Genomic DNA, 20,560 nt, shown 5'->3' with positions numbered 1-20,560 from the left:
AAAATTTGTATTGTCAAATTTGGCACTATACAGGGTGTCCCATTTTAATCTTACACCTGACTTTTCTCGGAAAATATTGCTCGGATCAAATATTGTGTGGAACAAAACTTTTAGGGGTTGAAGGGGGACGTATGATAAAAATTGGTTTGTGGATCCAAAATTCAAAATGGCGGCGTTAGAATGGCCGACATGTTTTTTTCGAAAGGAAACATAACTTTTTTTCATCACCAAAAAATTTTTCAGCGCAAAACCAACAACTTTTGTTGAAAAATTTTTTTGATTAAGTTCATATTTTTCAAGTAAGAACATCATTTTCAACTATTTTAGAGGTATCCAGGATGTACCGCGAAGAGATCTTTAACGGACCAAGTGCAAGTGCGTTTGCGTGTAAGGAGCATATCAACGATTTCGTTGGGACTGAAATCAGCCATTGTTGCTAATTTTCAGAATTTTCCTCTAATTTAAGAACTTTTAAAAATTTCGAGAAACAAGAATTTTTCTCTGATTTCAGAACCTTTACAAATTTTTGATTTCGTCTCTTGCTAATGGCTGCGGAGTCAGAAGATAAACGTTTCAATTAATTTTTCATCCGTGGGCGATCACAATGACTTCTAAAATAAAAAATTCTTCTCTGATTTAAAACTCTAAAGTAAGAGAACTACGCAAAGTCAGACTACGTCAGTACTACCAATGATGTTTTCTTTAATCTCTTACAAAGTGAACTTATCTTTAATCGTAAGCGAGGCTTACGCTTAAAGATGAGTACACGCAAGCGAGGCTTACGCTTAAAGATAAGTACACGCAAGCGAGGCTTACGCTTAAAGATAAGTTCACGTAAGCGAGACTTACGCCTACTTTTGAGTTGTAAATCAGAGAAGAATTTTTTATTTTAGAAGTCATTGTGATCGCCCACGGATGAAAAATTAATTGAAACGTTTATCTTCTGACTCCGCAGCCATTAGCAAGAGACGAAATCGAAAATTTGTAAAGGTTCTGAAATCAGAGAAAAATTCTGGATTCTCGAAATTTTTAAAAGTTCTTAAATTAGAGGAAAATTCTGAAAATTAGCAACAATGGCTGATTTCAGTCCCAACGAAATCGTTGATATGCTCCTTATTTTAGGGAGGTGTCGGGGCAATTACTTCCGAGCTGAAAATTTGTATCGACGTGAATATCCTGATCGTCGTCACCCATCACGGCAGACAATCCGAACCCTTGAGCAGCGAGCGAGGGCAGGTCGGATGATCCGCCGCCGTCGACATTTCCCAAACGTCAATAATTTTGGTGGATTGCATGAAGCCCGAAACATGGCTATTTTAGCCATGATAGCAATTGATCCTCATTTGAGTGCCAAAGCGAACTCGGAACGACTGGGGTTTCCCAAATCGACAGTGCACCGTGTATTGAGAGGTGCGAAACTTCACCCGTACCGACTACAATTCCACCAAGACACTCCTAATCCAGATCCGTTGCGAAGGGTGGCGTTTTGTCGGTGGGCGTTGAGACAAATCGAGCGATCCAGGGACTTTTTTCGATACGTTATGTTCAGTGATGAATCCACTTTCAACAACCGTGGTCAAGTGAACCGATGGAACTTTCGGTATTGGTCTGATCAGAATCCACATTGGTTGAGACAGATCGATCACCAGCATCGATGGAGTTTGAACGTATGGTGTGGTATTGTGAACAAGCAATTAATAGGTCCCCATTTTTTCGAGGGAAATGTGAACTCTGTCCGTTACCTTGATTTTCTACAAAATGAACTGCCTCTTTTGCTAGAAGATCTGGATTTGGAAACACGTCAACAGATGTGGTTTCAGCAAGACGGTGCACCCGCTCACTGGGCTCATGTTGTTCGAAATCATCTGGATACAACATTTGGTCAACGGTGGATTGGTCGAGACGGTCCTGTAGATTGGCCACCAAGGTCACCAGATCTTACGTCTCCTGATTTCTTTTTGTGGGGGTACTTAAAAGACGCTGTCTACCGTCAAGCTCCAACAACACGAGAGAACATGAAAAAGCGGATAAGAGCTGTCTGCCGTGCGATCCCGAGAGATGTTCTCCTACGCACAGTTGATGGTTTTGAGAGAAGAGTTCAGGCATGTTTAAACAGGAATGGAGGGATCTTTGAACATCTCTAGGGAGGGATCAGAGTACACTCACAAGGAGGGTTTGGAGTCCGAAAATACTGCGGTAGTGACGAACCGCAGAGACCTAATCCTTGTGAGCTCGTACCTATGGACATAAAGGCATTGTATGCCCCTCTTTTTAAAAAAAGTTGAAAAATAAAATGAAAATAAAAAACACACACACATGCACCTCCACGTATGCACGCATATGCAGACGCACACGCAAACGCACTTGCACTTGGTACGTTAAAGATCTCTTCGCGGTGCATCCTGGATACCTCTAAAATAGTTGAAAATGATGTTCTCACTTAAAAAATATCAACTTAATCAAAAAATTTTTCCAACAAAAGTTGTTGGTTTTGCGCTGAAAAATTTTTTGGTGAAGAAAAAAAGTTATGTTTCCATTCGAAAAAAACATGTCGGCCATTCTAACGCCGTCATTTTGAATTTTGGATCCACAAACCAATTTTTATCAAACTTCAACCCCTAAAAGTTTTGTTCCACACAATATTTGATCCGAGCAATATTTTCCGAGAAAAGTCAGGTGTAAGATTAAAATGGGACACCCTGTAGAATATGTCCACCAATTATAAAATTCTAATCATTTTGAAATTTGTTATGTTCTTAGCATGGTTTAGCATGGCAACATTGTAAGCCTGTACCAAATATCCTTAAGCGACAGAGCTGTCCGGCACTATTTCTGTCGTTGGTTACGGCATTCCGATGCCCCATTCATTCGAAGAAATTGGTGAATTATCTATCAGTTCTTGAAAAGTTTGATCAACCAACCGAAAAAAAATTTTTTACATAGCATTGAAATAAAAAAATTTTTTTTTGCAATCAATAAATGAAAAATTGATACTGTATAATGAAATTATAATCGAATAGATCAATTTAGAAATTTTATCATTTGACTCGTATGGAGTATGGAGACTTGAAAAATAATTTCAACCGTTCAACGACCCTGCAGACAGCGAAGCGTTGCATTGCATTAGATGATGGGCGGTAACAGCACCGATTAGGCTCAGCGCTGCAGCTTTCGACGCCACAGAGTGTACACACCGTGTCGGCACTGTGCAGTCTCGGCAACATCTATGCTCGCCTCATGTGACGCTTGTTCGCTGTTTCTGTGCCGCTTCTGAAGTGTATGCGAATGCAGCACGTAAGAGCACGGTATAAGCACGCCGTGCCGTTACGCCGTGGTGTTAGAAATCAGTCATGTTCAGACAGACATAACGCGTATGTAACGGCACGCGTGCAGTGCCGCATAGTCACCGTGCCGTCACCGTGCAGATGCTCTTTTTTGGACTGCACGAATTTCTTTCTGGGTACTTTCTATTTTCGATGTAAACGTTCTTCGAACCTTGCAGTTTCTGCTTTATTCATTTTCGGCATTCAAAGCGTTAGTCGAATCTATCTGTCTCCATATTACCATTCGAAGTTTATAAACTCGAGATTTTAGCTGTTCGAAATTTTAGTCATTCCAACATTTGATCCCCACCCGGAGCACGTCAGCACGCTGTACAACCGGATCAAAGACTGATGAAATCAATATGGAGATCGATGAAGACGCGCCGTGGGCATGCGCCACACGTCTCGTCGATCGCACCCGAATTGCGTGTTACTGGACACGTGCTGACCTCCCGCGAGAGCGTAAGAACTAGAGCGCGAAAAGCCCATTGTCTCACGTTTCCCAAATTCCCGAGCCCGCGAGCTAGCGACGCTCGCGGTGGGGCGAGCACTCGATCCCGAGAACGCTCGCCGGCACCGAAACCTCGCTAATTCCTGAACAGATCTACATTTCTCTAATTGATAAAAAGTATAATCAAATCTATCCACGAGAATTTTTTAGAAGTATCACAGATTCTCAAAAAAGATTACCATAAAATTTCAATGATTTTGAGTGGGAATTTCAACGTGAATTTAATTTCAAATTGCCCAGCAGTCGAACTGAGTCGACAACTGATCGAAAACTATGATCGACGCTGTCTTTTGACTATATGTTGATAGAATTCACATGAAAGCATTCGTTTTCCATTTCACTTATCACAAGCCACTCATGTCATTCGTTGAAATAGAATATATGCAGTGGAAATAATAAAATGTTAAAAAATCTTTGAAACTCTATACCAGTTCAATATCCAACAGAAATCTACCATCATATTAACATCCTAATGTACCTGATATCGTATTTCCATTTCTTTGAGGGTTTAATGAAAACGTTCTCCCTGTTCTTTACTATCGGTATTACAGTTTTTAAGAAATGCATCCAAGTGGAAATGAAGGAAGTGCAATTCGAGAATCAAGCAACGTTGTTTATCGTAGTTAATAACCATTCCTCTGACGATTTTTCCGTAATTGGAGCTTTAGTTACTGCCTAAGAAGTTCTCAACGACTTGTTTGAAACTGCGCCATAGGGCTCTCTCTCGCTCTCTTTCTGAGTGAGTTGATCATTGTGATGACAAATATTTCATGTCTCAACGTTTTTCTGATTTTTACCCCATCGAAAATACCATAAAATACCATCATAAATAAATTGAATAATCTCCCTCTTTGTTCGAAGATTTCATTAACTGCTTAATCAACTCAAGTTTGATATTCAACGGGGGTGGCAAGATTCTAATGGATTCTATCAACAGTTTCCAGATGATGCTAGGTGCCCCAGGATTCAAATTTATTCTATTAGGCCATACTTTGTCGGTATAATCTTTCCTATCAATAACTTACCTGTCGGCCAAAATCCCAAAGATTACGTTCCCCAACAGTATACCAAACATCAAAATAGATTGCTGAATATTGGCAAAGTGAGATCGGTTGCATACCAAATTCCACTGTAATGGAATAAACAAACGATGATTTTATTGACATTCGAAGTTATTGAATATATTATTTACGTGACAGTTCATTTACCTGCGATATCATGGTTTCTGAAAAAATACTAGTATCGAATTGCCATTGTGTACAATCAGTGGTAGTGCCATTGATGATTATGATGCATTGATCTTCCGCTAACGTCCTACCAGGACTCGTGCAATTGTATCTTTGTCCAACTGGTGCAGCAAATACTATCATCAACTGGTGCCAAGCAACAGGAAACTTGATTAAAGAAATTGCGAGACAGATAATAATTTGCCATCTGCCTAAGGCACCAATTGCTCCCTGAATTGCATCGACAGCCTCATCGCACGAATGTGGTATATCGTTCTTTTCGGGAGGCATATTTATCTCATGCTCTTCGTCTAAAAAAAAACTTACATTAGCATCTAAAACTTCGTGCATCAGAGAAATTGTTATTGTTGCGTAAGGATCTGGTACTGGTGTGGGAAGAAAAAAATTACGCAAGGAGAGCAAAGTGTTTAAATATACACTACTGGATACAATTAAAGGAACAAGAAATTTCCATCAATTTTTCTCAATTTTTGAAAAGCTGTATCTCAGTCAAAAATAGTCATATGACGATAAATAAAGAAGTATTTTGCAGCTATATTCTTTGACTTTGAATATTGTAACGGTACGTTTGTGCTAGTGCACACCGTCACGCGTGGATTCGAGCAATTCTATGATAAAGAAGAGCGGGCATGAAAGAAAAACAAAAGTGCGATGAAATTAAATTGAAAATAACAAATTATTTATTGAATTTTGAATATTCACGGATCAAATTACAAAAATAAATGAATTCTGTTTTGCATAAAAATTTTGTTTCCGGTATTTTTCTTGACAATACTTGATATTTATTGAAAGTTCACAATAATCTAATTTTTCGAAATTGTAATAACTATTATCTCGCCAACGCTTGTTTGATCGATGAAATAATTATTGAGCTTTTAATTTTATGAACTCACTTCTTGACTCTATACAATACAAATTAATTGTTCGAGTGGATTTTTCTTGTTGATCTCACTCTTTTGACTCGATATAATTCAAATTAATGATTTTTACTGGGTAATTTTGTTTTGAATAATTTTGTTAGCTCAATTTAATAATTGACTCGAAATTGTCTCGTTTTGAGAATAAAGAAAATACTCAGATTTTATTGAAAATGAATTAATTGATTAGTTGAATCACCACTCAGAAAACAATGACTCGTTGATGGAAAAGAATCTACCCAGAGATCTTGAGACAGAACGGAATCGAACTGTCCCGGCCCTCCTGGATAGATCGGAAAATCTCACCTAAGAATCTTGAGTTCAATCGAATGAACCCGGCCCTCTTAGCGTGAGAGAGGAAAGGTGTTATTTTTGAGTTCTGAGTGGTGTTTTAGCGATGTTATTTTGCTCTTTGTTTTTAGAGCTGTTATGTAATGAGCCAAAAATTTTTATATTTCTTTATTCTCGCTTCTATTATGGCGAGTTTACGTGGCGAGATCCTGAGGCAAGACTGGCGTTTGATATTTGCGAGTGCGAGTCAAGCTCTACAAGATTCGAGACGAAACTGGCTCTTTGTTAGTTCAGAGAGCGTTATTGCGTAAGCGAGTCTAGCGTGGCGAGATTCGAGACGAGACTGGCTACCGGAGCTTCTGTGCTCGGGTTTTTATACTCGTCGAAACAAAGGAAATAATAATAATAATTCACTTGGACTTTGTCCCTTACTCTAATTCGCTGCGCGACTTAATCTCGAACCAGGGACTCCCACTCTAAATTCTCTGATTGGTGCGCTAACTCCCCAGCGTGGGTCCCGATGGCCGAGCTGTAGTCACACTGCGCATGTGCAAGAATTCAATAGAATTTAATAAAATGAATTTTGGATCGATTTTTATCCCTTTTAAGTCTTCTTCTATTATTTGATTTTGTTTTCTATTGATTTTGTTCACAAGATTATTTTTATTTGATTTTATTCACTAATTTGCCGAAAGTCACGTTCTTGCACGTGCCTGTTAAATGTAGGTCATCGCGCATGCGCACTGTGCACGCTCGATCTCTCAAAGAAAAGTTTTCTTAAATTTTTAAATAATTTTAATCTGAAATTTTCACCAAATTGTTCAAAATGTGTTTCTCTAATGATCCGCATTAATTTTTGGAACAAGAATAATATTATTTTATCGTTATTCAATAAAAACAAGAGTTAAGAGAATCTAGGGAATTTTGTTGAAATGAAATTGAGTTGGCAGCGCTGAGCGCCTCGCTTCCCGAGCGCCGCTTCGCGAAGTGACAGTTTTTCAACATGGCCGCCGGTGTAAACACTCGCGCGTGCCATGTCGTTGAAATAAAGTTCTCGAGTCGGTGTTTCGCTTCAACGCCCCCCAGAACAAAAAGAAATTTTGAGACTCTAATTTGATTTTTGTTCTCAACAGAAAATAATAAAAAATGAAATATGATTTGGGATAGTGGGAGGACAGGGCGATGATATCTTGAAGATGATGATGATGATTTACAGTTTTGCAGGCTCGATGATCTTGATTGTTTTTCAGCTTGGCTCTAGATGACAGCGATGTTGATTTTCAGCGGAGTTCTCGATGGTGATTAGTCGCTCCAAAAATCGAACTCTCTTTCCTGCTCTTCCTCCAAGTCCATAAATTGCAGATGTTCTAATTGCCTCAGCTCAGCCTCGATTAGATCGAAAGGTTCCTGCCGTTGCTCTCCATTTACCAGTCTTTGTATTTCTTCTGGTGTTGCACATTTGATGTCATCTCGAAGCGAAAATGCATATTCGCCTTCTGTAGCGTATCCACGTTGAATGAGGCTTTCCCGCAGGTTGACGTAGTGTGGGGTGATAAAAAGATCGACCTCATGTCCATCTAGGGTTGAATGATCTCTGAGGATGTTGACTTTTGCCCTTTGATTGACTAGCTTTCGTTGATAGTGAAGGCTGCAAACCATATCCCATCGATCCCCAATGTACGGTTTAATGTTGGTGATGTATGTCTTTGTACAGAAAGGTGGCACGCTGGCATATTGATGTGGTAAATTATAAAGTTCATCAATCGGATGCATGAGCGTCATCCCTCGGTCAATGAGCATCAAGGTAGCTTCTTCATCCTCGACGTTGGTCAATCTCCCACGACAGGCACGGTCACCATTTATAACAGCGTACATTCGATCTGTTTTTAGAGACACCCTTTGATCGTGTCGTCCGTTTGTGAGTTCGATGAATAATTTTTCTTCGAAAATACGCAGCTCTTCAAATTTTGAAGGAGTTGTATACGAAAAGTTGGTTGGATTAAGAAATTCCAAGATCTTGACGTCATGAACGCCCTCCCAAGTCGCTGGCCATGGAGAAGGTGTTGGAACTCCCGGAATGACTTGTTCGATTCTCATTTTGAGATGGTTTTGGCAATTGGGTGTGAGCTGGTAGAAGGTTCGACTCGAGGTGTTGCTCGTAGCTCGTCTCGATGTGGACTGAAGGATCGCTGCTCCGCTCGGCTGCTTTTATACCGCTCCGACTTCCCCCACTCCTCGCTCGGTGGTGCTGCCCTCTGGTGGCCCATGATGAGTCGAGTTGGTGGTTTGGGGGAAAGGGAAATTACATTTTTCTATCTCTACTACTTTTTACAAGTACTGCCCTCTTCATTTAGCATTTTTCGAATTTTTTGTTTTTTCAGGTAGCGAGGTAAGTATAATTTGTCTCTTTTTCATTTTATTCTGTTTAGGTAAAGACTTCAGGTAAGTATCGCTCTCTTCTTGATTTTTTTTTTTTTTTTTTTATAATAATTTTTCTTATTTTCAGGTTTTCAGATTTGGGTGAAAATCGCAGGTAAGTATCGCTTTTTACGTTTCATTTTTATCGCTTATTTATAAAAATAATAATAGCCCTTTTTTATTTTCAGGTAACTCAAAGAAAGAAAAACACCGGAAATTCATGTGTAACAAAATTAGTAACAGCAATGTTTATTCATTTGTTTGTTTGATTTTAACAATGTTTTTGTTTGTTTTAACAATAACAATGATTTTCTTTTTCTTTTAAAAACAATATTTTGTTCTATTCATCATAAAAATAACAATAACAATGATCAACTTTGTATTTGTTGTAACAAAAATAAACAATTTGATCCACTTAACAATTTGTCATTTAATTTCGCCTTATAGCGAAAAAGAAGAAAAAAAAAACTGTTCGAAATCCTTATTCTAATTTTCCTTCGATTAAGGATCTTATTATTTTTTGACGTTTGGCTGCCATGTCTTTTTGACAGAAATCGATTTCACGCCCTGAAGCCTCATACTCGGCAAAAGAGCAAACAAAAACCCCACAATCAAAATTATTAAGTTGTTTCGGGATGTCCCTTTTTATTACAATTGACCACTGCTTTGGGTCGAACGAGCTCTGTTTTTTATTGGCTGCCTCCATTATTAAATATTCAAAAATGATCGTGGCGTACTCTCGATTTTTGCCCATCAAACTATCAAAATATTGAATTTTTTTAGTTTTAAGATCAATGGTTGCAAGGCACCAATGTGCTCCCAAATGCAACGGAATCAGAACGAGGTCGAAATCGAAAATATTAAATTTTTTCGTCCAGCGTTGGACTGCCGAAAATCCCCCTGATATCAGTCTTGAGAAGAAAAAAGTACCGAAGGCGAACGTTTTTTGATTTTTTTTTAAGATAAGCTCAAAATATCTGTTGATAACCTCGTCGTTCAGCCACTTTTTTCCGTCCAAAGTCTTCAGGTCCTCCTCATTAATTTTCTGATTCTTATTTCCCTCGCTGCTTTTGTTCTTGTTTGAATCCTCCTTCTTTAACTCTATGTTCTCCGTCTGCCTTGTTTCTACGTTCACTTCTTCTTTCTTGATGTTCGTTCCTTTTTCCTTTAGCTCGATGTTTTCGTTTTTTCTATTGTTTGCTTCTCTCTTAATTTTCTTGAGGTTTTCTTCCTTCTTAATGCTGTCATCTTCCCTTTTCCTTCTTCGTTTTTTGTCTTCATTATCGTTTAGCCTTTCGTTTTCCTTTCCCTCGTATTCCCAATGAAACTCTCCTATCTTCCAATCTGTCCATTGCTTCCCATTTTTCTCGATTTCTTTTCTATATCTCTCTCGTTCTTGTTTCTCGTCCTCCCTTTTTCTTCGTGTCCACTCCTCCGTGGGCATCGGCAATTTGAAATTTTCCTCTGCGACGTCTGGGATTGGAGATAATATTTCCGGAGTACGCATCTCCTCGAAAACTTTATCGAAATTTTTGCATTTCTGCAAAAACTCCTCCATTCTCTCGCGATTTGACCTCCGGTTCTCGGGAATATCAGCCGGAATCAGACGCCACATAAAAACTTGCGTTCCCTTATTCTTGGGAGGCGCAGTCTGAGTCCCCGTCGATTGTTTCGCATTTTTTTTCTTTTTCAGGGTATTTCGTTTGTTCTGGGATCGCTCTACCTCCTTTATCATCGATTCAAACTGCTCTGATTGTTCCCAGAAGCCAATTTCGCCCGTTTGCATGCCAAAATGCACTTTGGCATTGGCATTCATTGTTTGCGTCGACGCATCCATATTTCGCTATTAAAGGGTATAATTTTTGTTCAAATCGGCTCTAATTATTTAATTAAACGTTTTTAATTACTTTTTATGGGACATTATTACCTTTTCTCCTTTATTTTGACCTTTTTTCGTCCAAAAAAATCGCTCCCGCTCGAAAAGACGCTTCGTTCGAATTTTTTTGAAAGGGGTATGCAATTTTTCCCTAAATGGGTAGACTCGCATGTAAATACGGGGATCGTTAGTCGACACCAGCGACAGTGGCGGACACAGGAACTACATTTAGTGATATTTTGGCCCGATGAAATAATTTTCATTTTTTTATTGTTTTGAGCGATATTTTTGATTAAATAAATGTTTCTTTTGATAGAATTGAATGTTTTGAGCATAATTATGCATATTTTCAGTAAATAAATGTAAAAATAAGATGCTTTTCTGTCAGATTTTTGACTTTTGAAACTTTTAATAGACTTTTTGGATTCTCCTTATGGGACTGATTCCTTCTTATTGTTTTCTCGTAAAATTTGTGCAACAAAGTGAATTTTGTCATTATGATTATTTTTATTGTTTTTTCGATTTTTCTCTTAGAAAATCTTTTTCCCAAATTAAATAACTGATATCATTAAATGTTTTATACTATTCCCAAACTATTAGGAGTAATTTGAACAAAATCCTTTAGTTATTTTTCACAATCTCATTGATTCATTTTCTTGGCTTCGAAAGCGGAGTTTCTTAACTTATAAAAAAAAATGTTTTTCGGCCACTGCAAATGTCTTTTAGGCAAATTTTGACAGAAAATAAGATTTTTGATTCATCATTAAATTTTTTCTTTCGTTTTCGCTTTTATAATTTTTTTCTTGTGATTTTCGTGTTTTCTATAAAATTGATAGCGATTTGAGCTCAAAATAGCAATGTAAGAGATAATCGTAATTTCGATTCTATTGAACTAATTATTATTTGATAGTGAAAATTTTTACTTTTTATTGAATTGGTTTGTTATTTTTTCGTAAATAAAAGGTAGTTTATTCGTTTTCATTAATCTTCCAAATCCTGATTGTTGTTGTCGTTTTCGACTTCATTTTTGTATCTTTTTAAGTTTGCCGCATGATACATCCCCCTTTCGATACCATTTTCTGGATTTTCTAAAATAAAAGTTGCGGCTGCTATCTGTTTTTTGATTCTATATGGCCCCTCGTAAATTGAGAAAAATTTTGCCATTTTTTTATTGATCGGATCGCTCACGTTACAGGCTTTTGCGAGAACTAAATCATCAACTTGGAATTGAACCAATTTATGTTTTTGATAAAATTTTTCGGCTCTCTTTCGGCCTTTTCTCTGTATTCGGTCTCTTGCAAGCATTAATTTTGCATCGATTTCCTGTTCATCTAAATTTTCGTTTCTTTCGATCTTTAACCAATTTTTCCAGATTCTTTGAGGTTTTTCGTTTTTCTGAATTTCAAGTGGAGTCATTTCTGTTGTCTCGTGATAAGTTTCGTTCATACAGTCTTCTATTACTTTGACCCATTTTACCCAATCGGTGTGTTTGTCTGTTAAGAATGTTCTAAAGAATCTACCGATTTCGCGATTTACTCTTTCCACGATATTCCCCTGAGGATGTCTGATTGACGAGAAAACTGGTTGAATACCCTCACTTGCAAATTTGGAAAAGGCATCGATAGTTACGAGAATATGTTTCATTCCGCCCTGAGAGGCAGGCAAAGGACCGAAAAAATCGATTGACACGATATCTCCAGGTCCTTCTGGAATGATATTTTGCTGTGCGGCATACGAATGCTGATTCGGAACTTTGTTCCTTTGACAAGAGTCACAACAAGAGAGAATTTGTCTGACTGAATGGTACATTCTTGGGTAAGTAAAATCTTCGCTAATAATTTTCCAGACTTTTTTAGCCCCAATATGACCGTACATTTCGTGTGTTTCAGATACTAAGCGCTGGAAAATCTCTTTTGGAATTACGACTTTACAAGAATTTGGATTGATTGTCTTGAATAAAATGTTATTTTTTATTTGAAATTTATCGTTTTCTTCATTTTCAACCCTTTCTTTAATTTCCCGAATTTTGTTATCTCTCGTTTGCCAATCTGCAATGTTTTTGATCATGGATTCTAATTCTCTTGATGGTTTTGTAGCTAGCATTGTATTAATAATTAATTCCCTGCCTTTTCTGCCCCCCGTATCAGGTGGATTTAAACGACTCAAAACGTCTGCAACAACGTTTCTAGCTCCGGAACAATATTCAAAATTGATGTTGTAATCCTGGATAGCTAAGATCCATCTCGTTAATCTTTCACTCAGCAATTGACTATTTTTCAAGAAAGTTATAGCTTGATGATCGGTTATGACTCGAATTTTAGCTCCCAATAAATACGTTCTCAATTTTTTTAGAGACCAAACGATTGCTAGTAATTCTTTTTCTGTTGTTGTGTAAGCTAGCTCTGGCCCTTTAAGAGTTCTGCTAGCAAACATTATTACCCCTAAATCTCCATTTTCATCTTTTTGAGCCAGAGTGCCCCCCAAAGCATAATTGCTTGCATCGGTTTGCAAAATGTACTCCTTTTTCGGATCTGGATGTCTAAGTAATACGTCGTTAACAAATAAATCCTTTACTCTCTGAAAAGCAATTTTCTCTCCATTTCATTCCAGTGCCATTTAGTTTCTTTTCTCAATAATTTTAAAAGAGGAATTGTCTCTTCTGCATGATTTTTCGTAAATGGTATTTGCCAAAAACTGTTAGTTAAATCGAGTGTTGTCATTACTTTCGCGGAATGACATTTTTGAAAAACTTCTTCGATATTCGGAACTGATTCATGATCGTCCTCCATAACTTGATTCAATTTTCTCGCATCAAGACATAATCTAACTGAACCGTCTTTTTTGATAACTGGGATAATCGGATTGATCCATGGACTACTGGATCTCTGAATAATGCCATAATTTAATAATTTCTCGATCTCTTTATCAACTTTTTCACGATGCATTAATGGTACCTCGTACGCATGAGCTACTATCGGTTTTTCCGATGTAATATTCAATTGATGCTCATAAACAGAAATTCTACCAGTGTCTTTGCGAAAGACGTTCCGTCTATTCCAAAGCACCTGTTTGTGAATTTCTTTTTGGTTTTCAGGGAGTCCGGTTTGATCTACGATTTCATTAATTTCTTCGATTGTAATTTGATAATCATTTTTATCATTAAAAATCAAATTTTGAATTGGCTGAACATTTTTCTCACTAATAATTTCAATTATTTTTAATTTTGGCATTGGCTTAATAATTTTCACTCTTTTTTGAATTTCTCGATTTGATTCACTCTCTGAATCTTCAATTTTTTCTTTGATTTGAACAGTTTTGATTGCCCCCCAGTTAATAACATTCTTTTCTACTTCTTTTGCTTCTTCAATAACAGCATTTTCAACCACATTTTCTTCTATTACTTTAACTTCAACTTCAATTACTTCTATTTCTACTTGTTCATTTTCAACTTCCTCATCAATAATATTATTTTCATCCATAACTTCTTCAATAACTTTTTCTCCCACTTCAATAACACTTTCTTCCACTTCAATAACTTTTTCAATTTTTTTAATTCCTCCCAAAACATTAACTTCATTTTCTCCATTTCTAACTTCAACTTCATCATTATCAATTACTTCTTCTTTTTCAATCAAAACTGTTTCTAAATTTTCCCCAATTTTTTTTTTAATTTCTTTTTCAATCAATTTTTCTTTTTCAAATGATCCCACTGTGGGAATGATCTCAGTTACATCATTATATTTTACCTGGAGACTCATCTCTCCCAGATCAATTAAACTTTTTAATGGTTGGAGTGAATCTACTCCCAACAATACATCTCTTATTAAGCCAGGCACGATTAAGAATTTAATAAATGTTTTGATTTTACCAATTTCAGTTACAGCCATAATTTGATATTTGATTTTTGTCATTTTGCCTTTAATGACACCTTTTACCGTGACTCCCGTCACAGGCAAAAGTGGACAATTTTTCAAAATTTCTCTATTTTCAAGATAAAATTCTTCAGAAATCGTAGTCACTTTCGATCCGGAGTCAACGAGAGCTGTCACCTGAATGCCTTCAATTTTTGCATAAATTTCTGGACATTCAATTATCGGGACTGCTTCACCGTTGATTTCCTCTCCCATCAAATACTCTCTAGTATCAGTGAAAATTGTATTTATTGGAATTTGTTTATCGCGACTGAGGTCCATTTTTACTGCATCGTGCGGGTAAATTCTATTTTTGTTAATTTTATTTCGGTTTTTCGTTGTACCTCGCATTAGATCGCCACTTTAGTTTTCTTGCTTATTGTTTTTATTTATCGCGGGTACAACGACTACCCGTTTCCCGCTTTCGAGGTAGAGGGTTGAGGTTCTATTTGCGCCTCTATCGTTTGAATCGGTGGTTGCTGCGCATTATTATTCGGAGGTGGCCGATATCCCCCGTTGTTTTGAGGTGGTCCCCGATTTTGGTTCGACGATCCCCAATTTTGATTCTGATTTGGCTGAGGACTGTTGTTTGGGCGATTGTTTCCGTTTTGTCCTCCATTTTGAGCATTTCGATTGAAATTTCCGTTGTTCGGACGCTGGTTGTAATTAGGATTATAGCCCCGATTTTGTTGGTTGTTCCAACCGTTGTTCTGGTATCCTCGATTATTTTGGTAGCCTCCATTGTTTTGATTCCAATTCTGGCGGTTGTTCTGTTGCCAGTTTGAATTTCCACGGTTATTGTTGTTCTGGTAACCATTGTTGTTCCAGTTATTTTGCGGAGGCATTTTGAATGGACGCTGCTCATTTTTATCGTTATTGTGAGTCGGGTTTTTCGGACTTTGAGTCTTCTGCTCGTCCGTCCCGGTGTTAACCGGCCCGCTCTGATCGAGTTTTTCCAGGAACTCGATCAGCTGCTCGAGGGTTTTGAACCCACGACTTATAATGGTGGCTCTAATCTCCTCGGTAAAGTGCTGCGATAGAGAAGCCACAATATCCGGATCGCTTGGAGGCGGAATCAAATCTCGAGCCGCTCCAAACGTGCGAGTAGCATACTCGACTTTTGTTAATTTGCCTGGTTTTTCGGGGTATTTCCCGAATTCCAGGTCTTTACGCACTTTACGCTGTACGTCATGACCCCAAAATCGATTAATAAATCGTTTTTCCACGTCTTCAAAACTGTTAACTTGGTCTTCGACCAGTACCCACCATTCCTTGGCGGCTTTCTCAAGCGATTGGCTGAGTAAGTACTTCATTTCGGTGAACGTTGGGTTCGTCACCTCGCAATAATGCCGAAATTCTTTTATGAATTTTATTGGCCGTTTATTGCTTGACCCGTCAAAAGTAGGAGCTTTAATTTTTATTTTGTTGGTTGACGTCATCTCATTTCGGAAGGTCTGTTTTTGTTGATGCTCCTGCTCTTCATCATCCGACTCTTCATCTTCTTCTTGTTCTTCCGGAATGTCTGTCAATCGTGGATGGATCCGGGTGCTTTCTGTATTTGGACTGTGTAATTTGTCCGTATTTTCCAGATTTTCGACCCTTTTTTTAATTGCACTCACGTCGAGTTGGATTTGGGCTACGTTTACCTCTACAACGGCACTTTTGGCCTCGTTATCTTGCACGATTTTTGTAAGGCCCGTCACATGACGTTTTATTGGCTCGTATATTTTATGAACATCCGAAGCTATTTTAGCCTGCATGACCGTTAGTTTTTCCGAAAATTCGGCTCTCAATTCAATTGTCGCCTGGTTATTTTTCGCGACCTCGTTCGCCATGCTTTGTATTTGAGACTTCATTTCTTGTATTGACTCAATTAGATTAATTAGCAAATCATTGTTTACTGTTACAGTGTTAATTTTAACCCGATCGGATTTCGGCGTGCCGAATTCCTCTAATCTTTCTTCTTTATTCTCATCAATTTTATTTTCAAAATCTTCCCCAAAGTTAGCTCTAGATTCATTGAAAAAGTCCCCCGCACCGGGTGGAGGCAACGTGGTCGTGAAATCGTTTGATTGAATTTCATGCTCTGGATTTTGAAATCCCGAATCGCCAGTGGCGCTATCAATTTGTTCTTTATTATCAGCCATTTTGAGATTTCGAATAATTTTCATTTACTGAATTTACTAACCCTTGTTTTTCCTACGCAATGCCCGTGCCTGTTCGGGCGCCAATAGTTGTAACGGTACGTTCGTGCTTGTGCACACCGTCACGCCTGGATTCGAGCAATTCTATAATAAAGAAGAGCGGGCATGAAGGAAAAACAAAAGTAAAATGAAATTAGATTGAAATGACAAATGTTTTATTCAATTTTTAATTGTTTTAAACCAAATTACAAAAATAAAGGCTTTTTATTTGAAATCGAGTTTTTCCGCTTTATTTTAATCGCATGTAAAATTTTATTTCCGGTATTTTTCTCCACACAAAAAGAAAATAATTTTCGCAGAATTAATTATGATGAAACTTGGTCGGTTTTAATAATTTTTAATGAATTTAATTAATTGAATTGCCACTCAGAAAACAATGATACGTTGGAAAAGAATCCACCCAGAGATCTTGAGACAGAACGAAGCCGAACTGTCCCGGCCTCTCTGGCGTGGAAAGGTAGGAGTCCTACCCAAGAATCTTGTGACCGAACGAAATCGAACGGCCACGGCCCTCTTGGATAGAAAAAGGATTGGAAATCTACCAGGAATCTTGAGACAGAATGGAATCGAACTGTCCCGGCCCTCTGGATAGATCGGCAACTCTCACCTAAGAATCTTGAGTTCAAACGAAATCGAATGAACCCGGCCCTCTTAGCGTGAGAGAGGAAAGGTGTTATTCTATTTGAATTCTGATTGGGATATCAGCGATGTTATTTGGCTCTTTGTTTTTATGAGCGATTTTGAAAATAAGCGAAAATTTTATGTTTCTTTATTCTTGAAATTTGAGCGAGTTCACGCGGCGAGATCCGGAGGCAAGACTGGCTTTTGGTTATGGCATGCGAGTCGAGCTCTCAGGGATTCGAGACGTGACTGGCTCCTAGCGTGGCGAGATTCGAGACGAGACTAGCTGCTGGAGCTTCTGCGCTCGGGTTTTTATACCCGTTGAAACAAAAGAAATAATGATCATAATACTTTTGGACTTTGTCCCTTTCTCTGATTCACTGCGCGACTTAATCTCGAACCAGGGACTCCCACTCTAAATTTTCTGATTGATGCGCAAACTCCCCCGCGTGGGTCCCAATTGGCTGAGTCGAGCCGTAGTCACACTGCGCATGTGCGAGAATTTAATAAAATTTAATGAAATCAATTTTTATTGCCTTTATGCCCAATTTGTGTCTTTTTGAATTATTCTCCTTTATTTTTAATTGATTTTCCCAATAACAAAGCTTTTATTTCCTTTTAATTAATTATTCAATCGTAATTGCGTCTATTGCACGTGCCTATGGAAAGTAGGTCATCGCGCATGCGCACTGAGCACTCGATCTCGCAAGGAGAAGTTTACTTAAAAATTTAAATAATTTTATCCTGAAATTTTCACCCATTTGTTCAAAAGACGTTTCTTTAATGATCCGCATTAATTTTCTGAACAAGAAAAGGTTTATTTAATTAAAATTGAATAAAATAAAGAATTTCACGAATCTAGGGAATTTTGTGGAATCGAAATTGAGTTGGCAGCGCTGAGCGCCTAGCTTCCCGAGCGCTTTCAATTGATTAGAAAATACTTGGCCTCGAATTGATATAATAAATTTTAATGCTGCACGTAAATTAGATGGAATTTTTTTCAATTGATTTAGCTGTTCGAATCAAATAAGAAAAATGAGGCATCGGTTTCCAAGTTTTTTTTTATGAATGGAATTATCAGCAAACACGACACCATCAATGTACTTGTCCCAACCTTTTTTTCCCCAGGGGAAGTTTATGGTTTGATATCACGTCTTATTTTCTCGAAAGTTCCTTATTTACATTTTGATGACTATATAATTTTAATTTAATTTTCTATGAATTATTTACGATTTACTGCTTATAACGTTGGTTTCCACGAAAAAAGTCCTATATTTCGTCAAAATTGTACTGGAAATATTTCGTCACGGGTCTATCTTTGGACTTTGGCGATTTTTTTCTTTGTACTCTAATAAGTTTTGTCAATTAGGAACCCAAGAGCATGGTGGAAAGCGGGTTGGAGGCCGAGATATGATTTTGGCTTGTAACATCTGATTCGTCAAGAAAAGACTGATACTGCACAATCAGTATACTAGTGAAGAATATTATACACAAATGCTGTAGGATTGTAATATATTCGATATTTTCTTACGGTTCGAAATCATTTTTGTTGTGTGACTTAAGAAGTTTTGTTTACATTTTTTGTGGTATAATGCGAAAACGGGCGACCATCAAAGTGGTTGTCTAATTTTTTTTTCTCCGAGAGAGGATTTTTACGGCTTGATATCAAATCTTTTTTCTGTGGCAGTTTTAAACGACAAAAAATATTCTTAAATAAGATTTTCTAAAGTTCTCCAATGTTTCTATTGTGATATTCAAAAATAATTTCTCCATATATTTTCTTCAAGTTTTGTACAATTTATAACGGTTTGATATTCTTCGAATGTTTGAAGTGATACCCTCAATTTTTCAACCATTTCGAATGGTGTCCATAATTTTGTGGGATGAAAATCATTTTCCGTAAGGTATTTCAATATTTTGTATCATTGTAGAATTTTCCCCCGTCATTTATAAATTTTGTTTTTAATAGTTTTGATGAAATCATTGGGAATAAAGAAAATATGAAGATTTTTCAATGTAACGAATTTTTTGATTGATTTTCCTTAAAATTTGACAGAAGGAGAAAGAAAAAAATATATATAATATTCACCAAGTCCACCAGAATTCGTAATTTTCACATATGTTTATTGAATTCTAATGCTAGCAATTCTTATTTCATTAAAAAACGTGCTTACAAGGACTTTTTGAAGCAATCTTTTCCATTTGTATTATCATACCCAGAGATAGAAAGTTGACGCACCCACATCGATGCACAAAATTTTTAAACTCTGCATGTAGCCACCAAGGTTCAACCGGACAAAAGATAAACTATGAAGTGCGTCAAGACCTACAGAATTGCTTATTTATTGCATTTTGAAAACATAACTCCTTATGCCATTCATAATCAGGCCATCGCTGAATTTTTGTAACATTCATCATAATTTTTTATTATTGATTATTATTTATAATCCATATCCAAATCCTATAATTCATGTATAATTTTAATTATTTGTAGATATCCATATTCCATAATCAAAAATAGGAAGTACTCATACCTGGCATGCATGTCAATACATAGAATTTTTCAAGTTTGCAAGTATCTGCTGCGATTTATTCATCTAAATTTTGAAACCATAAACTTCCCCTAGGAAAAAAAAGGTTGGGACAAGTACATTGATGGTCCCTCGTTTGCTGATAATTCCATCCATGAAAAAAACTTTAAAAATATTTTCTTTTTAAATTGTCACAAAAATGATTTTATAAAAAAAAATACAGAACAATTCGAAAAAATTTTCACAAATCTTGAAAAAACATTATCTGTAAAAAAAACTAATTTGTATCTATTTTTTAAAGTGTCAAAAGAATCAAATAACAAGTAAAAAATAAAAACCGAAAAATCGCGCTTGAAATCATTTTGGAAACCGATGCCTCATTCTTCTTATTTGATTCGAACAGCTAAATCAATTGAAAAAAATTCCATCTAATTTACGTGCAGCATTAAAATTTATTATATCAATTCGAGGCCAAGTATTTTCTAATGAATTGAAAAAGTTACCACTTGAGTTACGTGCAGCACTAAAATTTATGATATCAATCGAAGGACAAGTAATTTATGAGTAACTCCAAATTTCAACATTATGGAATTGTTCTAAGTAAGAAGCTTTTAAATCGAAAAAAATCACATGCAAGCTAGTCATTTCTTACTCTATGGTGGCAAAGACTTATAAGAAAATCGTTTCTTTTCAGACTTTCAGGAGCTTCT

At 36.9% G+C, this 20,560-nt stretch overlaps 3 protein-coding genes across 5 annotated transcripts in view; all 3 read right to left on the bottom strand.

The window, feature by feature from the left end:
* LOC122411264 (organic cation transporter protein-like) overlaps positions 1-16,777 on the bottom strand; it is a 522,699-nt gene extending 505,922 nt beyond the window's left edge. For all 3 annotated transcript variants that reach the window (XM_043419956.1, XM_043419955.1, XM_043419954.1), the window contains exons 1-3: positions 16,683-16,777; positions 5,043-5,371; positions 4,860-4,963 (exon numbers count right to left, since the gene is read on the bottom strand). In XM_043419956.1, the coding sequence (XP_043275891.1) occupies positions 4,860-4,963; positions 5,043-5,351 (413 nt within the window). In that variant the 5' untranslated portion in view covers positions 5,352-5,371; positions 16,683-16,777. The remainder of the gene's footprint in view (positions 1-4,859; positions 4,964-5,042; positions 5,372-16,682) is intronic.
* Positions 9,189-10,544, bottom strand: LOC122411378 (sentrin-specific protease 1-like). Its single transcript, XM_043420125.1, has one exon. It carries the CDS (start codon positions 10,542-10,544, stop codon positions 9,189-9,191), a length of 1,356 nt encoding a protein of 451 aa, XP_043276060.1.
* Positions 14,902-16,641, bottom strand: LOC122411377 (putative uncharacterized protein DDB_G0291812). The gene has a single exon (XM_043420124.1). The coding sequence runs from the start codon at positions 16,639-16,641 to the stop codon at positions 14,902-14,904; it is 1,740 nt and encodes a 579-aa protein (XP_043276059.1).
* Positions 16,778-20,560: the final 3,783 nt, after the last annotated feature.

Source organism: Venturia canescens, chromosome 5, assembly GCF_019457755.1.
Source record: "Venturia canescens isolate UGA chromosome 5, ASM1945775v1, whole genome shotgun sequence".
NCBI classification, from domain to species: Eukaryota; Metazoa; Arthropoda; class Insecta; order Hymenoptera; family Ichneumonidae; genus Venturia; species Venturia canescens.
This window is presented reverse-complemented; position numbering and strand designations above follow the sequence as displayed.